This window comes from Phyllostomus hastatus, unplaced genomic scaffold, assembly GCF_019186645.2.
Source record: "Phyllostomus hastatus isolate PE091 unplaced genomic scaffold, TTU_PhHast_1.1 phas_scaffold_182, whole genome shotgun sequence".
Lineage (NCBI taxonomy): Eukaryota > Metazoa > Chordata > Mammalia > Chiroptera > Phyllostomidae > Phyllostomus > Phyllostomus hastatus.
Window position 1 is genome coordinate 8,230,954 of NW_025334013.1, and position 23,125 is coordinate 8,254,078.

Genomic DNA, 23,125 nt, shown 5'->3' on the forward strand with positions numbered 1-23,125 from the left:
TGCCCTGTAAACTCGGGGCTTGGACCGCTGACCACCTCCAGGTGCACAAACTAGTTTCTGAAGCTCGGACCTTCCCTGAATGACCCCTGACCCCAACTCGATGTCTGCCAAGATCCGTGCATGACAAGAACCCTTCACGCAGACTTTTTCTTCTTCTTTGTTTTAAAAAACGAGACTGACTCCAACCTTGCAAAACATACATAGAATCCAAAACTAAGAACTGTGGACACAATCAATTTTTCAGAATGCTTTTGCTCTTTTTCGGAAACTATTGAGGAATAAAACGTGGTCTAGCATTAAAAGACAGCGCAATACCACCTTCATGCAATAGTGCACCAAAGAGAAAGAAATTCGGTGTTATTGCCCATAATTGTTTATCCTTCTTGTGTATTGAACGCCCTCTGCTCACTGAATTGACTCCGCAAAGAGTGCCAAGTAGTCTTGAACTTCCGGCGTTGCTTTGGCCTAATTCACTAAAACGGGCTCTTTGGGGAGGGGTGGGGGTTCAGCTCTCCCGCCAAAGCCGGTTCAACTGCCCAGCACGATCAATGGCTACAGGCACCCGTGCTCTGGGAACCCAGCGAGGAACCTCTGGGCAGATTGGTGGGAGGCTAAGGAAACCAGCGTGAGAGCAGAGACCTCTGCTCCCATACAGGCCCTCGCCGCTTTGCATCCATCTGTGCTGCTTGAATTGGGAACGCCGTGGGCCGTGAGAATGCAGGCCAGGGAGAACAGCAGCACCTCCTCGCCACCAGGGTCCCACGGGATTCACCCTGGATCAAGTGATCCACCCCTCCCCCTGGGCTGCCTGCCAGAGCTAAGCACAGTGTGGGGCGGGGAAGGGGGAGCAGGGCCTGCCTTCAGCTGGTACCAGCGAGCACGCCGACAGCAAATGCAATGTCACTGCTCGCTCCGGGCCTGACCCCCCTGCTTGCCCCACTCCTGTGCCGAGGACCTAGGGGGACATGACTCTGATTTCTGTAGCTCCCTGGGGAGGTCTCCTGGCGGACAGGACCCAGCCAGGAGGTGCTAGGGGAAGGCTGCCCCCGCAGCTGCCCGGAGGGCACCTCGACCGTCACCGCCACTGCCACGCTGTGACCAGCCCTTAGGAGGCAGGCCGCGTCATTTCTGTCGTTGCATGGATAGGTGGGGAGCTCTCAGATGACTCAGGAGGTAACCCTGGACACTCAGGCATGGCATCACAGGTTATTTCAGTGGTGGCCAATGGAACGTGAGGGGTCCCTGTGCTCCCTGATGCGGATCGGGGAGGCACCGGACAAAGGCTGTGCTTACACATGGCCAGCCGGCAGACTGAGTGGCCGCTGGAGGCCCTGGCACCGGTTCAGAACCCGGGGAAGGAGAGAGAGGGCTGCAGTGTCCCCATTGGGCAGCCTTCCTGGGTGAAAAGGGCCCTGGGCTCCAAAAGGGTTTCTCCTCTATCCAGCCCCCCAGGAGGAGACCCCCTGAAAAGCCTCCCTGTCCCCAGACCTCTGGCTTGCATGACCTTTGGCCTGGGAAGCAGAGACACAGAGGTTTCCAATACGTTCGCCTGCCGTGCCCCCGGCCAGGAGCTTGGTCACTGAGCCTGTTCCTGCGGCTTCAGCAAGTGCAGTAACAAAGCCACTGCCTCCGCCCGCGCGGGGCATGTGAAGGCCTTCACGAAGTGTGCAGACTGTACCTGTGGCTTCCCTGGTGCCGCCGAGTGCCCCTGCTCTGGGAAGCAGAATGGGAAGACCGGGAGATGCTGAGGGTGGCAAGGTTCCAGAAGAAAGACTCCCCACTTGGACTCTTATTTCTGTACATCAGCACGTACACTCCCTGGATGCAGCGTTTAGGGAAGCCTTAAGTACCTGCTGTATACCTAGCACTCCCCTGGGCATCGTTGAATGGAGACACCAAAGGAACAGAGAAAGAAAGTGTCCCCTGCCGTGTGCTGCCTGGAGAAACCCTTCAGACGCGACGCGGTAACAGACCAGAAAATGCAGCAGACCTCTCAAGTGCCCCTCAGCTCTGATGGATGGGGAAGACGGTGCGAGACCTATTTCACGCATGAGGAGCAACACACTTCTGACTCATTAAGCTCCTCTCTCTGCGGGGTCAGTAAGCCCCCTTCTCCGAGACCTCCCAGAGCCGCCCGCAGCCCGCCTCCAAGGGCCCCCCCCCCCCGTCCCCGTACTGTATTTAGGGAAATTTAGCTGAACAATTTCTACCAACGCAGAGAGCACTCATCAAAAAGAAATTAAGGCTTTGTCAAAAGCCAAGTACACTTTCAGGAACCTACTTGAGGCTTTCCCATAAACCGGTTGTCTGCAAAATGGAAGCATTAGAAATACACTTAAACCCGAACCAAAGGAGCACAGGTCAGAACTCGATTCAGGCGAAGTTCCGGGGCGTGAGAACCCTGGCACGGAGCGTTCTCGCTTTCCCCATGCAACATCGTTTTAACCGGAGCTGGCCGCCGTATTTTACTCCCACGCTTGCCACTTTCGGGGGTGGGGAAAGAAGGGGAAATTCAGGCACCTGCGACTAGCACTTGGAACAGGGAACATGTTCATTAAGAGAAAATAGAGTGTCTTCATTAAGATCAAGAATTATTGCTGCCAGAGGTGGCCCAGAGCTCGGATTCCGTCTCTCGGTCCTACCATTCCTATTGGCCTGGTTGATTTTCCTCTAACACATGTCTGGTATTCATCCAAGGAGCTGTGATTGCACGACCTGAAGCTTCCCCTAAACAACTGCAGGCGGGCATCTCGAAAACTCTAAGGAATCTGGGGAGTTTTCTCTCGGGGAAACACGAACATGAATGCTCAGCAGGGTGGGGACCAGTCACCGTGTGGCTTTAGGCAGGTCCATGTCCCCTCCCGCCTTAGGGTCCCCGTTCATAGCACAAGGAAGCTGCATCCCACGACATCTCCCGAACCTCATCGCCAGCCATGAAATCGAGTTCTCTTTCTCACAAATGCACGTGAAGTCTCGTGTTCACTCACTGAACCATCCACCCCTGAGGCCCTGCTGTGGGCCGGGCTGGAGGCTTGGGTACGAAGGGCAGAAAGAAAGGTGAGGGAGGACCCAGCCTGCCCTCGAGACCTGCCAGCCTAATGGAGGAAGCTGACCGTCACAGGACGAAGGAGGAAGGGCCACGATGGACAGGCTTCTGGCCAGAACGGGGGCAGGGGCTGCTGCCCATTCAGCCAAGACTTCAGAGAGGGGCTGGCTCCCAGTGCCCAGGGCAGGGGGCAGAGGAGTGGGTGGTATCCGGTGAGGGGCTCCAGCAGAGCCAAGAGCAGGGGGAAAGATACAGGCCCGTGAGCACACGGCACAGCGGAGGGTTCTGGTGGGCACAGGGACTGGGTGCCGACAGGCGTTTCATGGCCGTTCAGGGGTCTGGGTTTGTTCCGGAAGATAGTGAGGGTCCATGAAGGGTTAAGGGGAAAGAAGGAGCTGATTAAACAGTAGCCCCTGAGGGCCACACTCTGGCAGTACAGTGGAATGTCACTGGGTTTGGGGGGAGGGGCAGACTGGCGGAGGTGATCAGGGGGCTGTGCAGCCCTGGAGGTGACAAGGTGACCAGGGACCAGTACCTGAGCGAGGTCAATGGCTGTGGTGGGTAGATGAGGGACGGAGCTGAGAGACGGTCAGGAGGAGGACTCTTAAAGAGCTGGCAGTGCACCGCTGAGAGCTCTGATCCGTCTCCTGCCCCACGGACCGCGCTCTTTCAGACACCGAATAATGCTACTGATACTCACACACCATGTGCCTCTCTGCCGGCCCGCAGGCTTGGGGGCGGGGGCGATGTCTGTGCCCCTCTTGTCCACTGTCAAACCCCTGGGACTTAGCACAGCACCTGGTATGTCCATGGAAGAAAAGTCACTCCCTCCCATGAACGTGGCAGGTGGGTGGTCCTGTCTCTTCTCAGACAATAAGCCGGGTTACACTCAGAACATTCTGACTTCTCACCTGAGGACGCCAGGTTGGCCGTGGCAGGGCTCAGAGCCCTGGACTCGGGGCCGGGAGACGAGCACGAAGGCTCCCCACCCTTCTCACCCGAGCCATGTGACTTGAAGAAGTCACAAAACCTCTCTGAGCCTCTGTTTCCTCATCGGTGAAATGCAGGTGGTCTTCGTACTGGACCCCACAGTGGGCGGTGAGGACTGCAGGAGGTCGTCCGTGGCAGAAGTGTCTGAGCCGAGTGTCAGACACAAGACAAACACGAATAACTGCCAATTAGCCCAGCAGGCTTGAAGGCCGGAGGGTGGATGGATGAATGCATGGATGTGTGTATATATACATATGTGTATAATGTTAATGGATGTGTAGGTGCAGTGACCATGGCCAAGGGGACAGAGGAAAGGGTCATTCTGAAGAGGATGTCCCTCCCAGGTCGTGCTCTCCCAGGCCTCCCTTCGTCCCACTTTGTGGGCATCTGCGTGACGCACTGATTAAGCTGAAAATATAAAAAGCCACCAGGTCTCGGTTTCTATGGAGGCCTCATGGCCTGCCGCCATTGCACGCTGACGATGTAAAGTTCTTATTTTAGGTTCCGTCTAGACACCTCTCTAAATAGGAACTTTATGCTAATCCGCAGGTGTTGCTTATGAACAGGTTATTTCTAAATAGTGGCTGGGATATTGCAAAACAAAAACAACAAACAAATAATAACTTACTGGAGTTGAAGTCTCCTGTGGGAAGATTCCTCATCAACGTGTTCCCTCCTCCCCTACCTCCCGGTTCCTGACCGCACCCTCCCCAATGACGGGCAAATCAAATATTCACAGTAGGTGCATTAATTAAATGCATTTTTCCTGATGGACGGAAGAACTGGTACACAGGGCCTCCCCTTGACAGTTTGAAGGTGCAGCTCCCGGCGCCGCTGGTGACAACGGGACACGGGTCCGGCTGGGAGCCAGTCGGTAGTGGATGGGAGCGCTTCCCAACGCTTCTTCCGAGGTTTGTCCCGTCGGATCCCACTGCTCTCGCGGACCCCCTCGAGTCACTAGTGCAAAATTCATCTGAGAGCATAAACTGTATCTGACAGTGGCATACATCAAATCGCAAACCGAACACTCGAGATAAATTGTATCGAGATTTTGTCACAATCATTGATTTCTGCTTTTCAGGCTCCCGGTTTTGGAGGCAGCCACATAAAACTTAAACACAAGCCATCCACGGGCTCATTGGATTGCGGTCATTCATTAAGGCAGCAGTGGCTTTAATAAATCCGAACATAAAGATTTTTTCCACGGGCACCCTCTGTGTGGAACGGTGCTGAGAATCAAATAGGGTGGCGCAACTGACGTCGGTGGCGTGGGGCGGAGGGGAGAAGTGGCTTTGGAGAGCTGCTCAGGGCTGGTCTTCAAGGGTGGCCTTGGACTGCACAAGGGACCTCGTGTCACTGGGGACCAGGGAGCCCCTGCGGCTTATGTGGAGGACACAGGCAGCGCTGGCCCTGGTGCTTTAAACAAAGCTGGTTTTAGCCTTGAATGTGAGCCCCCTTGTTGGGTAACCTTCGATTCTACTAATTGATTGGCTTTCCCCCACTGTGCCCAGTTCCCAACGATGGTGGTCATCGCTGGCGATTTACAAAGCATTTCCCCACCCGGTGACTTCTGTGGCCCCCTGGCAATCCTGGGAGGGACCGGCCGAGATGATGATCGCCCCCACTGCACAGATGGGAGGACTAAAGTTGGGGAAGCAGAGTGATTGGCCTGGGGTCTCACAGCTGGCGGGGCTGGGGACCGTCACCCGTCCCAAGCTCAGGCTAAGCCCCACCTCCCGGACACCCGAGCTCAGCGTCCCGGTTGGATGTCCTTCCGCCTTTCAAAACCTCAGGTTTTCCCGCTGTGAAGTGGAGCTAATCAGAGCAGGTATCTCCTACTTGGGGGACTAAATGAACTCCTACAGATCAGATGCGTCATGAGTGCTAATGCACGTTTGCTATTATTCATCGAGAAAGTGAGGCCGCCTGAAAAACAAAAAACCCGTGGGGCAAGGCCTGGAAAGTAACTAAGGGGAACTTCAAGTTCAGTTCACACCGGCAGTGGAAATCCTCGCCCTTGTGCGTTAGCCTTTTCCAACTGCAAAGCATCCTTCCTCCTGGCGTATGTTCAGAGAAGCCCGTGATATTTCAGTCCCATTCAGCTGTGACTCATTATTGTAAATAGCGCCGCGATGAGATAAGAAAAGAATTTAAATACACCGACTGACAGGATTTTTAGGGAACGTGATACACAGGAAGATAAAGCGCAATCAGAAACATTTGCATAAACCCTTATGATCTCAAAGGTCATCTGTTTGGGAGTCTTAAGGGAAATACATCATTTTCAATTCTGGGTGATTATTTAATTGAGAAGGAAAGCATTTAAATGAGTCAAGTCATATAGTAGGGCTGAGTAGATTTATGTCAACTGCAACAACCACCAAAAAATGAATGTTTCCTTGGGAGAAAATTGGTCTGTTCCCATACAAGTGGAAATGTTAGAAGGAATAGTAAATCTGGTCATTTGTTAGGATTTGGTTCAGCACCTTAAAATATGTTGACGTTAATGTGAATTATGAATTTATTTTTAAAAATCAGCTTCCTATTACACCCTTCATTCTGCTTAGGAAAGAGAATCATTTCATATCCATTAACTTACTTGAACTTCGCAATGACCCTCGGAGGGAAGTATCATCACTCCCACTTTATAGCAGCATATAATATACGCCGATTAAGGGCAGCCACCAAGACTTTTTGTCTTTTTTCTTTTTTATCCCCCGTGCCTGACTAATAAAAAACGTAAGCTGAATATTAAGCAGAACCTCCTAAGTGTTCTCCTCAAGACATCAATCCTCTTTCGGAAGGCAGCACAGACAGGGGGGTTCAGACTCCCGCGTTATCAACGGCTCTCCCCGAGTTCAAACCCCAGCTCTGCCACTTAACTGGCGCTGTGACCTTCAGAATTTTTTTTTTCTCGGAACTCCCGCTTATAACAAGGTTAAGAATATCTACCTCCTGGAGTCGTTACACTAATTAAATTTCGAGATGATGAAACGAGAGGGGAGACGGAAAGCACTTGGTATGTTGTGGGAAACAGGCAAAGGCTCTAAGACGGTACTTTCCGCTCTCTGGCGAGGACGCTCGGGAATGCTAAGATAAGCACACACGTGACCACTGCTGGAATTTTTTTTTTTTAAGCATGCCTTAATCATCTGGTTTGAAATGAATGGGGACGCTCAGCGGCTGGGGCATCGTCAGAGGAGGAGTAGGCGCCAGGGATCTCGCCGGGCAGCCGGGCAGGAATTCTTGCTGGCCCTGAGCGAAGCTTCCCTCCTAACTGGACGCAGCGGGCTGGTATTGACAGTGGCGGGGTGGGGGGGCCCAGTGTGAGAGGGTCTGCCACCTCTCATACCAGGTCCTGTCACGTTATTATTTTCTAGGACAGCATAGAAATCTTCTGCCCCACTGCGGCGGGGGGGGGGGGCGGGGAGGGGGTGGCGCGGGTGTTGTCTGCTCATATAATTTCCAAGTGAGAGATAATTAGTACCAATCATGATTCCTAGCAACAGGAACCCAACGTGGCTTTTAGGGTGTGTTATTAGAGTATTTGCAAATTCACTGGCCATCTCTGAGGCTTCCGGGGTAGTTAAATCGTGTTGTGGTCAGGTCAGTGTTCTCTGTCGGTGGTGCCTTTAAAATATGTGAGTGGCACAGCCATGCAGAATGAAGGGCTCTGTGGCTGGTATTAAAAGGTGTGGGGGTAGTAAGGATGGACAGCTGTGAGCGGGACGAGTTGTGTAGCAAGTAAAGGATTCAGAGAACAGGGGGATTAACATTTAATGAGCATCTACTCTGCCCCGGGGTTCAAACTAGGCGCTCTTTCTATGTAGGCCCACCCTCTCCTCCCCACCGCCCTGTGAAACCCCTCCTGGGGGCCACCAGTTTTCCCGTGGCGGGGCCCCTTGGTCAGCCTTCGGCCCCACCGCCACCTGGCCTGTCGGAGGGTTTCAGCCAGGCCTCCTCTGAACGCTCCCCCTGCGCAGCTTCCAGGCTGCCACAAGCACTTTTCCTCTCCCGCTTCTCTCACTGCTCCTCCTCGGCTTCTGTGGTTGGTTTCTCCTCCGTCCCAACCCCTAAACGTCGGAAGACCCCAGGGCTCAGTTCGTGGGCCTTTCCTTCTCCATCTGGTGCCTCTGGATAACCCCGAGATGCCGACAGCTTCCACTTGCATCTTTTCAGCTCACATCTGTCCTGGGACTCCAGACGGTTGGGGCCCACGGCCCACTTGATATGTCCATTTGAGGGTCGAATGTGCATCTCGAAATCAGCACGCACCCTGACCCCAAAGCGGCCCCTCCCACAGCTCCCCCCAGTCCATCAGTGAGTTCTCCCTTTTCCAGGTGCTTGAATCCAAACCACTCACGTCGTCCTTGACTCCTTGTCTCTCGCACCTGCTGCGTGCAGCTGCCAGCAAGTCCTGTGACTCTGTCGTCAAGAGTCCCTGGGACCTGCCACCCCTACATGCCACCCTCTTCCCTTCACCTGCCACCTTCTCCCAAGTTACCATCATCACTCACTAGATACAGTAATAGTGGTTGTTGGGCAGTGGTGTGGCTGCCGTGGGCAGTGGCCTGTGTCCGTCTGCTGAATCCCTCTCCCTCCCACGGGTACATGCTCCCTCCGACTCCTTGCACCTCTGGGACACCAACCCGATTCCCCGAGGCATCCAGCTGGGGACACACACAGGCCATGTCAACGTAGCACCGTGCGCTGGCCCCAAAGCATAGGCCACCTTTTCCAAGGGAGCCATGGGAGAGGGAGCTTCTGCCCTCCCCTGCCCCTGGTGGTTGAAAGTGGAATGACAGCGGCCCGGAACTACCCTGGACCTCTGCCTCTGTACAGAGACTGGCCAGGGGCATTGGAGAGAATGAGAAATGAGGCCGATACACAGAGCGGGGCAAGGAAGGGAGACCAGAGGGCACGGCCTCGGCTCCTGGAATTGCTGGGGTCGGACGCACCACTCCAATCCGCAGGTCTGTGCGCTGGTCAGTGTAAGTGGGTGCACACCGATTCTCTCCCGCTTGCAGGGAGTCAGGGCGGGGGTCACCTTTGGCCACGGCGCTAGTTTCCTGTGACACAGTCATCGGTTTTCGCTGTGGCACAGCCTCTGGATCCCAGGCCTTACAACAGTCTTTATTTCTCTCATGTTCAGATCTGCACGTGGGTGAGGGCACGGCTAGGGTCTGGCTGGGCCTTACTCTGGGCTGAGGGTCTGCTTCGAGTGTGGTCGGTCTGCAGGCTGAGACGAATGAGGCCGTAACTGGGGCGTGTTCTTCTCGTGGAGGCTCATGGGAGTGCAAGAGGTCACGTCACGCTGTGGAGATGCCGTGGCCTCTGCTTGCTGCAGGTCCACTAACGTTCCAGGGCCCGAAGCCAGCCCCGTGGCCAGGCCGGGTATCGGTGGGGCAGGGCAAGGTTCTCCCGGACCCTGGCAAGAGGTGCCGAGGTCAGCAGGCGCAGGGCAGCACAGCTGATACTATCGACATTATCAGGAGAGAAGGATTAGGAACGATACTCCGGCGATCGGCAGGGAGAACGAGCAGAGGGAGCCAAGTGATTCCTGACTCAGCAGAACCTTCCGGCCGCCAGAGGGATGTCAGCCGAGGTGTCATGTCGCCCGCGTCCCCGAGGGCACAGCAGCTTCTGCTGACTGTCTGTTAGAATTACAGCAGAGTCAGCCGAACCCCAGCGCCTTCTCCGCGCCGCGCACACCGCATCGAGGCCCTGTGTGCGGGGGAGCCGGACCCTTCAGAGAAGATCAGAGCCAGTGTCCAGCGGACACAGCTCTGTCCTCGCAGGGCTGTCCAGATCCAGGGAACAAGTGCCACAGGGACTGTTTGTCTTTGTGTGGTAAGTTGTGGAGATCACCGGAAGAAGGGTTTTAAAGTTTGAACACTGATTTCTGGAAGGATCGGTTGCCCTGTTCGCTCTCATTTCCAAGAAAAAGAACCCCGAGATCAAAGGGGCACTTCCATAGCAGAGGTTCCTCCTCAGACTGAGTTTGGGAGCTTTCCCCCTGCCGCAGAACGGCCCGAAATAGAGCTAGTTTTGTTTTTTGTTTGTTTGTTTGTTTGTTTAGGATGTGCCCCTCAGCTGGATAAATGACATGCCACAGTTTAATTTAGTTCAACAAATGTTTGCTGAGCCTCTCCCGTGGCAGGTGCTCACTTACAAAAATGCATAATAATAGCAAGTATTGCCATCAGGTGTCTGGTCTCCTGGCCGGTCAGACGACCCCCGGGATCTCAGCTTCTTCAGCTGGTAAGAAAGCAGGTTTGACCTAGGAACCCCGAGGTCCCTTTCAGGTCTAAAATCCTGGAGTCCACAAACTGGCTGACGGTCTTTGCTCACGTGCGAGTGACTGAAATCACAGAGGTGTGTGCAGACAAAATCAGAGCTGCAGACGCCCCGAGGGTCCTGGGACTGAACAGGGGTGTGCGGGTTCCCCTCGGTGGTCAAGCTAAGAATTCCCGGAGCAGATGACTGGTGATGGCACTCACGTGCCTCCTTCCCCCTCCTCCCACCTCCCCAGAAAAGAGGTATATTGTCCCACCATCACTCCCACTTCAGGGGTGTCTATAAACCCCATCTTTACCACTCTTCTCGACAGCACCCATGGCAATTGGGGGTGTGAGGAGGTGATAACAAAGGATGCCCCGGCATCCCATTGACTCGAGTCCCAGCCCTGCCACTTGTTAGTTGTATGACCTTGGGCGAGCGACTCGACCTCCCTGAGCCTCAGTTTTCTTATCTGTAAAATGGGGGCACCAACAGTAGCTCCGTCCTCATAGGGTTGTCGTAAGGGATGTAAGTTAAGTACTCAGCACCGTGCTTGACGAAAGAACACACTAGAGACATTATTAACAGCGCCTCTTCCATGCATATTTTCAGGCAAAACTAGGTTCTTAATATCTCAGCTCGTTTAGCCTCTTCTTGAAAGCCTAGAACTTTGAAGGATAGGCTTAAACGGTCACTCAAATGTAATGAAATACGTGAAATCACTTCATCCAGTGCTCTTCATATAAAAGTTTACATGGCTTTGTAAAAAAAAAAAAAAAACATGTGTGGCTTTGAACTAAAACAATAACAAAAAGATCTTTTTAAAAAAAGTAGAACCTAGTTCTGCCACAGAAACCCTCTGGGTTTCGGCGAGACTCCAGCTGGTGGTGAGATCTGTGATCCCCTCCTCTCCTGCCTGGAGTCCCAGGGGAACCCACACGCCGCGGGAGGGGCCCATTCTCTGAGCCTGTGCCCTCATCCAGGGCTGCACCCCCTGCAGGAAGGGGACACGTCCTTTCTAATGGGCAAGAAGGGGCTCTGTGGACTGGCCACGGCCCTGGACCAGCCACCTCTCAGGAGACACTGAAGTTCATTCTGGTTTGATGTGTCCCAAAGAATGATGAGAACCTAGACCTGCATTTTCTTCCCCAAACCTGCCCAGCGGACTGGGGCTACCAGTCTTCCCCAAAGCTCTGGGGCTCCCCGGGCTCCTCACGGGCCAGGGGAAGAAGTCAGCTCCGGTTTCGTCCGGAATTCCACCTCTTTAGTGGCTGTTTCAGAGCCCGGACAGGTGCGTTCTTGCACTGACGGTCCCGGTGGTGTGAGGGGCTAGGTGCGGCGCCCGAGTGCTGGACAGAGGGCCCCGGCCTGTGGACCTGGGGCAGGGAGCCAGGGAGCACTCAGTGAGGAGGGAGAGGGAGCCCCTCCCCTTGGCACCAGGCAGCCTGCAGCTCCCGGGGAAGGTGTCAGAGCCGGGACCGATATCACCACAACTGACACTGCACTGAGTACAGACAGTCCCCCCTCGGGCCTCACATCCAAACACGGGATTATACATTGTTTCACATCTCCCCAGCATAAAGGAAGGCAGGTAAACAAATAACGATAACAATTAAGATAGATATGGCAACTCTGCAATTTATTGGCTGGCGACACATTATCCCAATGAGCCGAGCATTGAATGAAATAGCTCCCTCCCAGCTGTGCCTGCAAACCTGCCATTAGACGGCTAATCCTGGGACCAGGGTGGGTGGGGGCAGGGCGGGTCCTTCTTCGCGCACTGGATTGAATGGTCTAAATGTCTGGGCTAAGGAAGATTTTCCCCAGGGTACGTTAGTGCTTAAAAAGGTTTGCCCTTGACTCAAGGAGTTAGATTCCAAGAGGCCTGTTCCTGGCCATCCGGTTCCTGAAAGAGGGTCGCACACATCGCCGTGTCTGAGATGCCTTTGTCGTGGGTCGGCGAGGGGCATTAGAATCTTCATGTCCTGAGCTGTTCGGTGCCTGGCGTGGCGTCTCCCCTGGTCCCAGGGGGAGCACTGGTTCTCAGGGAGTTCTTAGTACAAAAGGCACCTAAGAGTTGAAGGAAACGAAAGAGGAGGGAAGCAGAAACTCCTGAGCGCCTGAGCCAAGCAGGAGAAGAAATAAGCGGGGGGGAAGTCTCCTGCTGAAGAGTTCACGAAACCGTTTAGTGAAAGAGTGAGGGAGAAAGATGAAAGTGTAGGGAGAGAGAGATCCTGAAAATCCCATTCTCAGAAACTCCCCTCTCTGCTCCTTCTCAAGAGAGTATCAGGGTGAAGGCACTTCTCTTTTTATTTATTTATTTTCTTATTTTTAGAGAGAGGAAGGGAGGGGAAAAAAGAGGGAGAGAAACATCGATGTGTGGTTGCCTCTTTGCGCCCCCTACTGGGGACCTGGCCCACAACCCAGGCCTGTGCCCTGACAGGGAGTCAAACCAGCGACCCTTCGGTTCCCAGGCTGGCGCTCAGTCCACTGAGCCACACCAGCCGGGGCCAAAGGCACCACTCTTCAAAAACGCTCGCATCCCTATTTCCCCGACCCCACTACCTCTAGAAAGAAGAAAAAACAATTTTTATGGGATGGAGACCACAAAAATAATGCCAACGATGAGAAAAGAATAAATTTCCCACTTAGGGTAGGTCTGTAAAGTATTGCAAGTCCCTTGGGTACCATTTCATGAACCAAAGGAACTAATTTACCAAGTGGGTCCCCAGGGCCTGGAGGAAGTAAAGCGCCAGGCGGCAAGGAGCGGCTCCCTCCCTTGCTTCTCCATCAGCTTCGCGCCTGTTGCAGGAGGCGGGGGCCTGGGGTCGGAAGGGACACGGCCAGCCCCTGGTGTATTGGCGCACACAGGGGTGAGACCGCGTTGTGTTCCAGGGGTGAATGGGGAAGAAGGAAAAGGCAGAGAGACCTGAGAACCAGACACCACACCTGGGCTTGCGTCGGCTTCTGCTCCTTTGCAGCCCGGTGAGTGGGAGCCAACCTTCTGAGTGTGAGGTTGTTCCTGCCCCGCTGAAAGGAGGCAGGAGCACCCGTGTGCAGTAGCGGCGGGTTCAGCCAGAGCCCGTGGAAGTGAGTGGGTGGGCACAGAGGCGGGCTGCAGGAGATACCCAAAGACTCGGAGCTGCCCTTACCGCTATTGCTGGCAGCATCATCATCATCGTCCTCACCATCCTCACCACTGTCATCTCCATCTTCTCTACTATCACTGTCATCTGTGTCTGCACCGTTGATTGCATCTACTGAGTTCCTTCCAGGCACCAGGCCCCCTGCCAGATCCTTCTCGTGCGCTGTCTCCTTTAGTTCCCCAGCAGCCTAGGGAGTGGGTAGTAACGTTATCCCGCTCTGCTAATGAGGATGCGGAGGCTCAGAGAGGTTAAGTAACTCACTAAGTGTCACACAGCTCTTAAGAGGCAGAGCTGGGACTTGAACCCTTGTCTAACCCCAGAGCCTAGGCTGTACTCCACTCTCGCCCTCAGAGAAGGCTGAGCTCATTGATGATGTCACTTAGCATCTCCCAGCCAGTAGGCTGGAGAGAGGGGGCTTTGCTGAGGTGAGGAATCTGAGCTGAAGATCAGATGGCTGGCGGACTCGGCTGTGTTCTCTTCAGCGGTGTGGAGGGGACCTTTCAGAGACGGCTCTGTGGGCTGCAAAGTGGGGGAGCTCCCAGCACGTGGAGGCAGCCAAGACAGGAGAGGGCAGGAGGCGCAGCAAGAGACCTGGGCGTCAGGCCAGTTCTTTGGGGCATAGTGACGGTTTTCTGCAGGTGGACGTACTTGTCTCAGGGTTTTGCGTTTGGTTTGGCTGCTGTGATCGGGCCACCGTCACTCGTGGAGGCCATGACCGAGCCGGGAGCCAAGAGCCCAGGCCATCATGCACATTCTCCTGTCATCTCCACACCGCGCCCAGCCAGAAACACATCAAACAATGTTCAAGGAAGAAAAAGCTGCCCTTCTATCAAGAAACAGGCGCTTGAAGTGTATCTGCTCATGAGTGCAAGTCTGTGGTTAGTACGTAGGTTTAACGTCCATCTATTTTGTACGTAGGAGCTTCTGCATTAGAAGGGGTTATTCAGGAACCGCTTGCGAATGAAGAACGCGCAGAAGCGACTCTGGCCGGCCGGTGAGACGCTCACACGGGAGAAAGGCGCCTGGCCAGCTCCCGACCCCTAGCGAGAGGCTGCTCGGGAAGCCCAGAGGAGAGTGTCACTTCGCCCTGATGACCGTGCTCCGTGTCCACCCCCAGACAGGCGCGCGTTGCTTACTGACAGGGTAGGTCCTGAGAGACGTGTCGGGAGGCGGCTGTGTCGTTGTCTGTGTCTCAACACCGCAGAGGCCCTCGCGCAAACCTGACGGCCGAGCCCGCTGCGCGCCCGGCTCCGCCGCACAGCCCGCTGCTCCCGGGATACACGCCCGCACGGCGCTGTCACTGCACTGAGTAGGGCGGCAGCTGCAACGCGGCAGAGCGTGTCTGGGTATCTAAACACGTCTACACAGGGAAGGGGCACCGTAAACACGTGGAACACAGCACTTGTGTGCCACTGACCTCGCGGTGCGTGTGTTTACACCAGCATCCCCACGAACACGCATGTAACGCATTGGGCTGTGATGTCACCACGGCCACGACGTCACTAGGTCACAGGAATTTTTCAGCTCCGTTGTAATCTTACGAGACCATCGTCCTATGTGTGGTCCGTTGTTGTGGCCCGAAAGTCCTTGCGCAGGGCGTGACTCTGTGTGCGTGGATGGGGCACGCGCGTGTCTATTACCGACACCTGCGCCCACACTGCTCCGTCTCGTGGCTGTGGGCTGGCTCCCTGAGCCCCGCCACCGCCCTCTGCCCTGGTGTTTGCTCCGGGCTTCTTTTTCTCCCCATCCCCTCGTCTCATGACGTGGTTGTAAGGGTGACGAGTGGGGGGAGGGGAGGGACATGGCCGGGAAGGGAATATGGCTTCACTGTTGGGGTTCGCCTCCTGCACACTCTTCTCTGTATCTACCGCCCCGCACCCCTCCCCCCAGCCTTCTCACCCACGGCCTCGAGACCCGGGTGCCCCTGCCAGAGACGCTTTGCCCTGCCCCCAGAGCACATGTTCAAATGCACTTAGTCCAAGTGCGCCGTGTAAACACACAAAGGACGCATCTCCTAGATGGGCTGGGATGTGCCTGTGACAGTTTGAATAACCAGAGCATCCGTCTGCGGAACAGGAGGGTGATTCCTTGGGCACCCTCCGGTGCAGGCTGCGGAAGACTCGGGACCCACAGCGTGCAAAAGAGCCAGGGCGGGGAGCTCTGGTGGCCATTGCTGAGGCTCGGGAGCTTCCTCGCGTTGACGGGCTCACACGTGTGCTCGGTGCTCAGTGAGACCCTGGGCGCCTGGAGCGGCGAGCCCCGACCTCACCGTGCACCACACACTCCTGGGCAGCTCGCTGCCAGTGCAGGTACCCCCAGCGCTTCCCCAGAGTCGCTCCTGGGCCGGGGGTGGAGCCCAGGCTCTAGAATTTAACAAGCATCTCCTGGGGACTCCACATCGGGGTCTTCCTCTTCACTTTGAAGAGGAGCCCTGGGGCCAGCCCCGAAGCCAGAGGTGTGTTTCACAGAGCCTGGTGGGGGACACTGTCCTCAGGATGCGACCTTTCCGGTGAAGTTCGGGAGGCAGGACCACAGTTCTCCCTGGCTTCTGTGGGCAGTCACATGGCCTGCCAAGGAACCAGTGGGCAAAAGCTCCACCACACCATGGCTTCTCCTCCAGACCCCCCCTTTTCCCACCCTGTCCCGTGTATGAACTTCACCTTGAAGGGGGGAGCACACGAATGCTGCCTTCTACCCCTTAGCCAGACAGAAACCAGGTCCCTGATTGAGTCAGAGAGAAAACTGGGCCACGCATGGATTTCAAAGTCGGAGGACACGCGGGCACGCACCTGGGATGTGAGGACAAACCCCTTACCCTCAGTATCGGAATCTGCCCAGTGCAGGCTGCAGGCACCCCTTCCACCGGATGGGTTTTTGCAGGGAAAGAGTAAGAAGGGAGATCTGAAAGCACTTGGGGGAGTAAGATGTGGCTAGGACCCCTGGGGCAGACGGAAGCTGAGGAGGGTTGGGATGAGAGGGGCAAGCGTGTCTGTGGATGTGAATGTATGGGGGGTGGGGGGGTGGAGGGACGCACGGGCTCCGTCAGCCACAGACTCTGGGGAAGCATCTGCTGAGCACCAGGCAGGGGTGCAAAAAGAAGAGCTGAATGAGAACCCTGCCATCAGCAGGCTCGCAGAGCAGCTAGGTGGGAGCATGTGGTAGTGGTCGGGGGAGGGGTGCAGTCTCAGCCTGAGCATTGGGTTGCATGGGACAGAAACCATCATGTTAGCTCCAGGAACGGCCATTGATTTCTTTTGCATTCCGTGGACTTCAAGACAAAGCAGAGTAAGCAGGACGGCCGTGGGGACCTCCAGATCAGGGGGTTTGAAAACCTTCACCCCCGTGAGCCAAACGTATGGCGACTTACCTCTCAAGTTCTCAGCCTAGAGCTTACATATACAAACAGTCGATGGCAATACGTGCTATGAAATAAGGAGATGTTGAATGCGAAATCTGAGAGATAAGAAGGAAACAGATGCAGAGAGAGCCAGGGAGATTATTCCAGGCAGAGGTAAGGGGGACAGCCAAGCCCCCGAGGTCGGAAAGAATTCAGGGACAAGGGTCTAGTGAGCTGGGGAGTGTGGTGCAAGATGAAGTCGGAGGCCAGGCTGTACCAGACCGTGGGCTCGCTCCTCTCCCTCTAGAACTTGGGGGGTGCCACATGCACCAGTGGGCTGGCGAGAGCCTGACCGTCCGTTCTGCTGGACGCATGTCCATGCTGGGCCATTTTCTGAAAACTGGGGTTTCCACCTTGCCCGCCTCCTTTACCAGCATGGCTGCCGGGTTCCTTCCTGTCTCCCAGCCTCTGTTTCTCCATCGGTATCCAGTGAGGGCACAGGAGGAAGGGGTCCCAATGTTGCTTCATAGGACCAAACCGCCTCACTTGGTCGTGGGATGGGACAACCATGTATGTGGGGTTTCCTGTGACAGCTCCAACGTATGCCGCTTGGCTCAGCTTCACAGTTCACAGCACCTTCCCTCCCTTTCAAAAGTGTCCCGGTTTGGACATTCCATGGTAAGGCCACCGTATGTACGGGAGGAGGGGCGTGCGTGTGGCGTCGCCGTCAGCCACGGGTCAGGCTCTTGGCCTTGGTCCTTTCTCATTAGGGTCTCCTTTCGCTGACAAGGATGGCTTTGCACGTTCCGAAGTGCCCAGACAAGCTCTGACAGGCGCCACGCACTCCCGGCACCGCCTGCTCCTTCTGCTCAGAAAGGAAGATGGGGCACGCAGCAAGCACTGGTGGGGGCTGGTGGCCGCGTGAGGACCAGGGCCCTTGTCTGGGCCTTGGATGGCATGTGGCTGCTAGGGGCGGATGACAACTAGGGACACTGGGGCAGTGGCAGCCAGCCCCTAGGAAGTGACCCCGTTTTCTGGCTTGGTTCTCAGCGTCGGCTTACTGAGAGGTGAGGCAGGGGCTACTGCAGGAACATGAAGAAGGTCGTAGCCTGAAATGGAAGGCACAGCGCTGCCGAATTCTCACAATTGTGGCCCCTGAGAGAGAGAGAGCTACGGATGACGGACAGCTCTGGGGCCCCGCCCCCGGCAGTTTGCCTGTGTCTCCCAAGAAATGAGTCGTGTGTGTGTATTAGCCTTCACGTAGGCGCGGGGGCTTGCAAACCCTGACTAGTTTGTTACCTGAGATCACCTGGGATGGAAGTTTGGGGGGAAGAAAGGTAGACTAGAAAACTTTGGGGGTTAAATCAAGTAGATTCTAGAGGTTAATTGATTCCCTTCAAGATCTGACCCCTTGTGTAGGGGTGAACATAAGGAGACACAACTGGGAAAAAGCCCCTTTTTTGTGTTAAGAAAAAAGAAATCCCAGCCCTGGCTGGTGTGGCTCAGTAGATTGAGCATGGGCTGAGAACCAAAGAGTCACTGGTTCGATTCCCAGTCAGGGCACATGCCTGGGTTGAGGGCCAGGTCCCCAGTAGGGGGCATGTGAGAGGCAATCACACATTGATGTTTCTCTCCCTCCCTTCCCCTCTCTCTAAAAATAAGTGAATAAAATCTTTTCTAAACAAATCTCAAAAAATAAAATTCTTTAAAACCCCAGGAAGTACCCCAGCAGTTTCTAAAGTGAGTTTCCGGAAAGCTCCATGGCTGCACACAGCTGGGGACGAGGAGGCGGAGAGACGAGAAGGGGCCCGAAAAATGGATCTTGGCTTTCTCTTTCCCTTATTGGGTATTTTGTTTTGCCTTGATTTTAAAATGCTGATGTGGGAGAATCATCTCGCGGAAGAGGCAGTGAGTAATCCTTGGTGAGTTTGTTTACGGCACGAACACGCTCGCACACCTTGGTCTGCAGAATGCCGACTCTGGGCTCGATGGCGAGGAGGCAGGGATAAGTGACGCGGACACTGGCCACTCTCCTTCTCCCACGCAGACGCTCCCGGTGAAGTAAGTGGGAGAGAGACATGTAAACAGACAAACCGCAGCGCCTTCTGAGGGGGGCTGTAACAGAGGTGTGCGCGTCTCACACACACGCATGTGCACGAACATGCACACACGCATAGAGGGAGCTCTCCAAATGGAGCTGCTCTTAGCTGTTTTCTCAGGCTTGTTCCCAGGACAGCCTCTATTTTTTTTTTTTTTTTGCATTTGCATATATGCTGACTTTTTATTGAGGTGCAATTCAGGGAACAGTAAGGGAACCGTTGTGCAACCATAACCTGCTTCCGAAACATTCTCAGCACCCCACAATAAAGCCGGGTACCCCGAAGCAGTCGCTCCCCACTCTCTGCTCCCCCTCGCCCCTGGCAGACACGAATCTGCCTTCTGAACCCATGGATTTAACTTCTCTGGAGAGTTCCCATAAACGGAATGCTGTACCACGGGACCTTCTGTGTCCGGCTCCTTTCACTGAGCATAATGTTCTCAAGGTTTATCCACGTTGTAACGTATCAGTGCTTTTTACGTTCCTTTTCACGGTTGATTAATATTCCGTTGTGTGGCTCAACCACAATTTGTTTATCCATTTTTTTGTTGATGGACATTGGAGTTGTTTCCACCTTCTGGCTATTGTGAATGGTGCCTTTGTGAATGGTTGTATACACATTTTTGTCTGAATATGTTTTCAGCTCTCTGGTGCAGACACCGAGGAGTGGAATTGCTGGGTCATATGGTAATTCTACATTTAACTTTCTGGGGAACCAGCAGGCTGTTTCCCATTGAGGCTGCACCATGCCCTCCCCCCCCCCCCGCCCCGCCCTTATAAAGACCCACACAGCAATCATTTCAATGCCCCTCCATGACTTCACTGAAGAGCTTCAAAGAACTGAGTCCTGACTTACAAATACCCCCAGCAGTCTAAGTGCCTGTGTCGGCCCAGTGGGTCAGAACTCATGCCAGGGAGGCTAAGGTCAGGGTCATTCTCCAGCTGACCAGTTGTCAGCTGAGCGGAGTGGACTGAGTGAACACTGCGCTGCCACCGGACACTGCTCTGTTCTCTTGCAAAAGCTTTTTAGGGATCACAGCGGATGGAGCAAAAGTGTATGTTTACGGTTCCCTATGAAGCAGGAAGGAAACTACCCAGCAGCATCCACTGCCTCCTGAAGGCGGAATGGCACGAACTCAGGATCAGGTGACCACTCGCTCCCAGTCCTGATTTCTGGGGGGGCGCCTTGGGTAAATGGCTTACACCTGCCACAGCCTCAGCCTTCTCATCTCTAAAATGGGAATAATAATCCTTCCTCCAGAGAGAGGTAACGCCCGCTGAGCACTTTGCACACAGTAGGCTTCCGATAAATGCTCTTGAATCTCAAGGGTGGGCCACCCCAGGTCTCTGCAAGAGCACACCAAGGGCCTCTGCCGTGGGCTCTGAGCCGCTCTCCCCGGCTGACCGGCTGGAATGGCGGTGCACGGGTTACATTGGCTGCTTTAAACTGTCCTATTTGCATGGAATGAAGCTTGCTATGGTAACAAGGTCTGGTGGCTGGAATCCAGGGCCCCAGTGAAAAATGCAAAGCCTGTGCTCTGGGAGACAGAGGCGCTGGATGGGTTTATCAACTTTAAGGTTACCTCAGGTCTCCCGTGAAGAGAGTGGGTAAGCTGAGGCAACTGGGCTTCCAGCTCCCGCTCCCAGTAGGAGGAGGAAAGGGGAAGCCCTGCAGACGCCTTTCAGCTTTCTCTCCTGGCCTCATCCCTCTCGACCCCACCCCAGCTAAGAAGCCTGGGACCTAGCTGAGGCCACCCTTCCACACCGGGCGCGCACGCTGGGTTTCAGGTACCAGGGGAGGCCAGGGCGCGAGTGGTCCACTCTGGGGAAGGGCCGAGCGCTCCGCTCCGGGAGGGGAGGACAGCGCGGGGTGGGGCGGCAAAGGTGGGGTGGGAGGGGGTGGAGAGTAAGGCACGCGGGGCACCCGCCCAGCTCCCCGCTGCAATTTCCTCCCCGCATTTTAAGGAACCCGCAGGCCAGAACTGCACTCCAAGCTCGGGCAGGCTGCCCCCACCCGCGGAGCTCCCTCCCCACTCCCCTCCGGGGCCCCTTTTCCAAGCACCCCTCTCTCCCAAGCACCCACCTCCTCCCCAGCCCTAGCAAGGCTCCGGGCGCGAGTTCGCCAGGGCGGGGGCCGCCCCACCGCTCACGGGAGGGGATCAAAGGCCGGCCTTGGCCCAGGCGCTCCCCACCCCTCGCGGGGGGCGCCACTTCAGCCCACTTCAAGCCTCCTCCTGCCGCCCCCGCGCCCTGGGGGTGTGTCCCCCAAGTGGGGGGAGCGAGAGGCCGAGGGTGAGCCACGGCGGCCCGGCCAGGCCCCCTCCCGAGCACGCGCCGAATGGTAGGCTCCATTGAAAGAGTGCCGGGCGGCGCGCGGTGTCCTTCTGCGAGCGCTCTCGGCGCTGGGGTCTCGGCGATCGCTGCTCCTCCTCCTCCTCCTCCTTCTCCTCCTCTTTCTCCTCCTCCTCTCTCCCCTCCTCCTCCTCCCCCAGCGCCTGGCTACCGCCACGACTCCGGCTGGAGGCGCCGCTGTCATTCCTGCGCCCGAGGAGCCGGCACTGCCGGTGCCCGGGGGTCGGGGCGCGAGGGAGCCGGGCCGCGGGGGACCCAACAGGTAGAGCCGGAGTGCCCGGCCGCGCACCCCCCCGCGCATCATGCAGCTCTTTGTCACCTCTCTCGCCCCCAGGCCAAAATCCTGAGCATGATGGAAGACAATAAGCAGCTCGCGCTCCGCATCGATGGGGCGGTCCAGTCGGCCAGCCAGGAGGTGACCAACCTGCGAGCTGAACTCACGGCCACCAACCGGAGACTGGCGGAACTGAGCGGAGGTGGCGGCCCCGGCCCCGGCCCGGGCCCGGGAGCGGCGGCCAGCGCCTCGGCGGCTGCAGACTCAGCGGCGGCGGCGAACATGGAGAACCACCAGCACGGCGCGCAAGGTAGGGATCGCCCGGCGCCTGGCGGGGAGGAGAGGCGAGTTGAGCAGGACTCGGGCCTGGAGGGGGCCGGAGGCTCGGCGTCCCCCGTGCCCGGGGTGAAATCGCGCTGCTTTGTGGCTCGTAACCCTTTCTGTCCGGCTGTGGCCACCGCTGCTCCCCTGCTGGGAGTTGCAGGCGGCTGTCTTGAAGGAAAAGCCCGGCGCAGTGTGCACCGGTTCACACGGTCACACCGGCCCTGGGCGGCGCGAGCGAGGCGCAGCCGCGGGGCCCCTTCCGGCGGCGGAAAGTGCCCTTTAGATGGCACACAGCCCCCAGCTCCGTGGGCAAACTTTTCATGCCCGGGCCTTTGCCCCCCACCCCAGGCAGGGGCGAATGCCACAGCTCCCCCCGGCTTCCGGAGCCTGCTTCCTTTGGAGTGACTGCTGCCCTGAGAGCGAGCTCCAGGCTCTGCCGCTGTGTTTGGGGCAGGGGATTGGGCCGCTTTGCACTTTTCTCCACGGATGCCAAACCCTCCGTCTCGATTGCATCTGGACTTTATTCCCTGCCCCCCGCCCCCATCGGATCCCGCAGGCGGTAGAACCTAGCGACGCAACAGTAGGTGCCCCTTGCCCAGCAGGGAGTTTAAATTCCCAGCAAATATAACCCCCCCAGAGCACTTTGCAGGGGGAAAGCTTAGATCTCAAAGGCTGAGGGATGGGCTAGGGTCAGAGTGACGGCTTTGATTGTGGGCAGCGGAAAGCGGCTGCTGGAGGGCACTCTGGGCAGTTGGGGAGGAAGAAAGACAGCTGGTCTGTGTTGACATGGATGGTGATGGGGCTTGGAAGCCCCCCCACCAGGGTTGACGGTGCGGGAGGCAGCAGCCGGAGACCTGGACTGTTTGTGTTCTGTGAGCTGAAAAGTGAAACGGGCAAAGCTGGCTTTTCAGGCTTTTTTGCCTTCTTTTTTTTTTTTTCCTTTCCTTGCCTAATTGCCCTTTAAGAAACCGGGTGCCCCTGGTTATTAATAGCATTTGAATTGTCAACTAACCTGCTGAAATCCAGAACACAACAAGGAAAAAAAATCCAGTCCAGGAGGGTCACTTGTATACATATGTCCCTTGGTGGAGTATGAGGTACCCAGGGCTCAGGGACTCCTAAGTGACGAGTTTCTGGGTTTGTTGTGATCTCCAGGGCTTCTCCTAAGTGCGGAGAAGCTGTTTTCATATTGCCGCCGGCTCTCGGTCAGTTTCCGCTCCTGGGGAGGGTGTGCCTTTTGGGGGGTGAGATGCGAAGCCTGAACAGGAGCCGTTCTGTG

At 56.0% G+C, this 23,125-nt stretch overlaps 1 protein-coding gene across 2 annotated transcripts in view; it reads left to right on the forward strand.

Moving 5' to 3' along the window:
- KAZN (kazrin, periplakin interacting protein) overlaps positions 1-23,125 on the forward strand; it is an 826,597-nt gene that overhangs the window by 430,127 nt on the left and 373,345 nt on the right. For both annotated transcript variants that reach the window (XM_045858950.1, XM_045858947.1), the window contains one exon: positions 21,583-21,832. In XM_045858950.1, the coding sequence (XP_045714906.1) occupies positions 21,583-21,832 (250 nt within the window). Of the gene's footprint in view, positions 1-21,582; positions 21,833-23,125 lie in introns of those variants that run through there.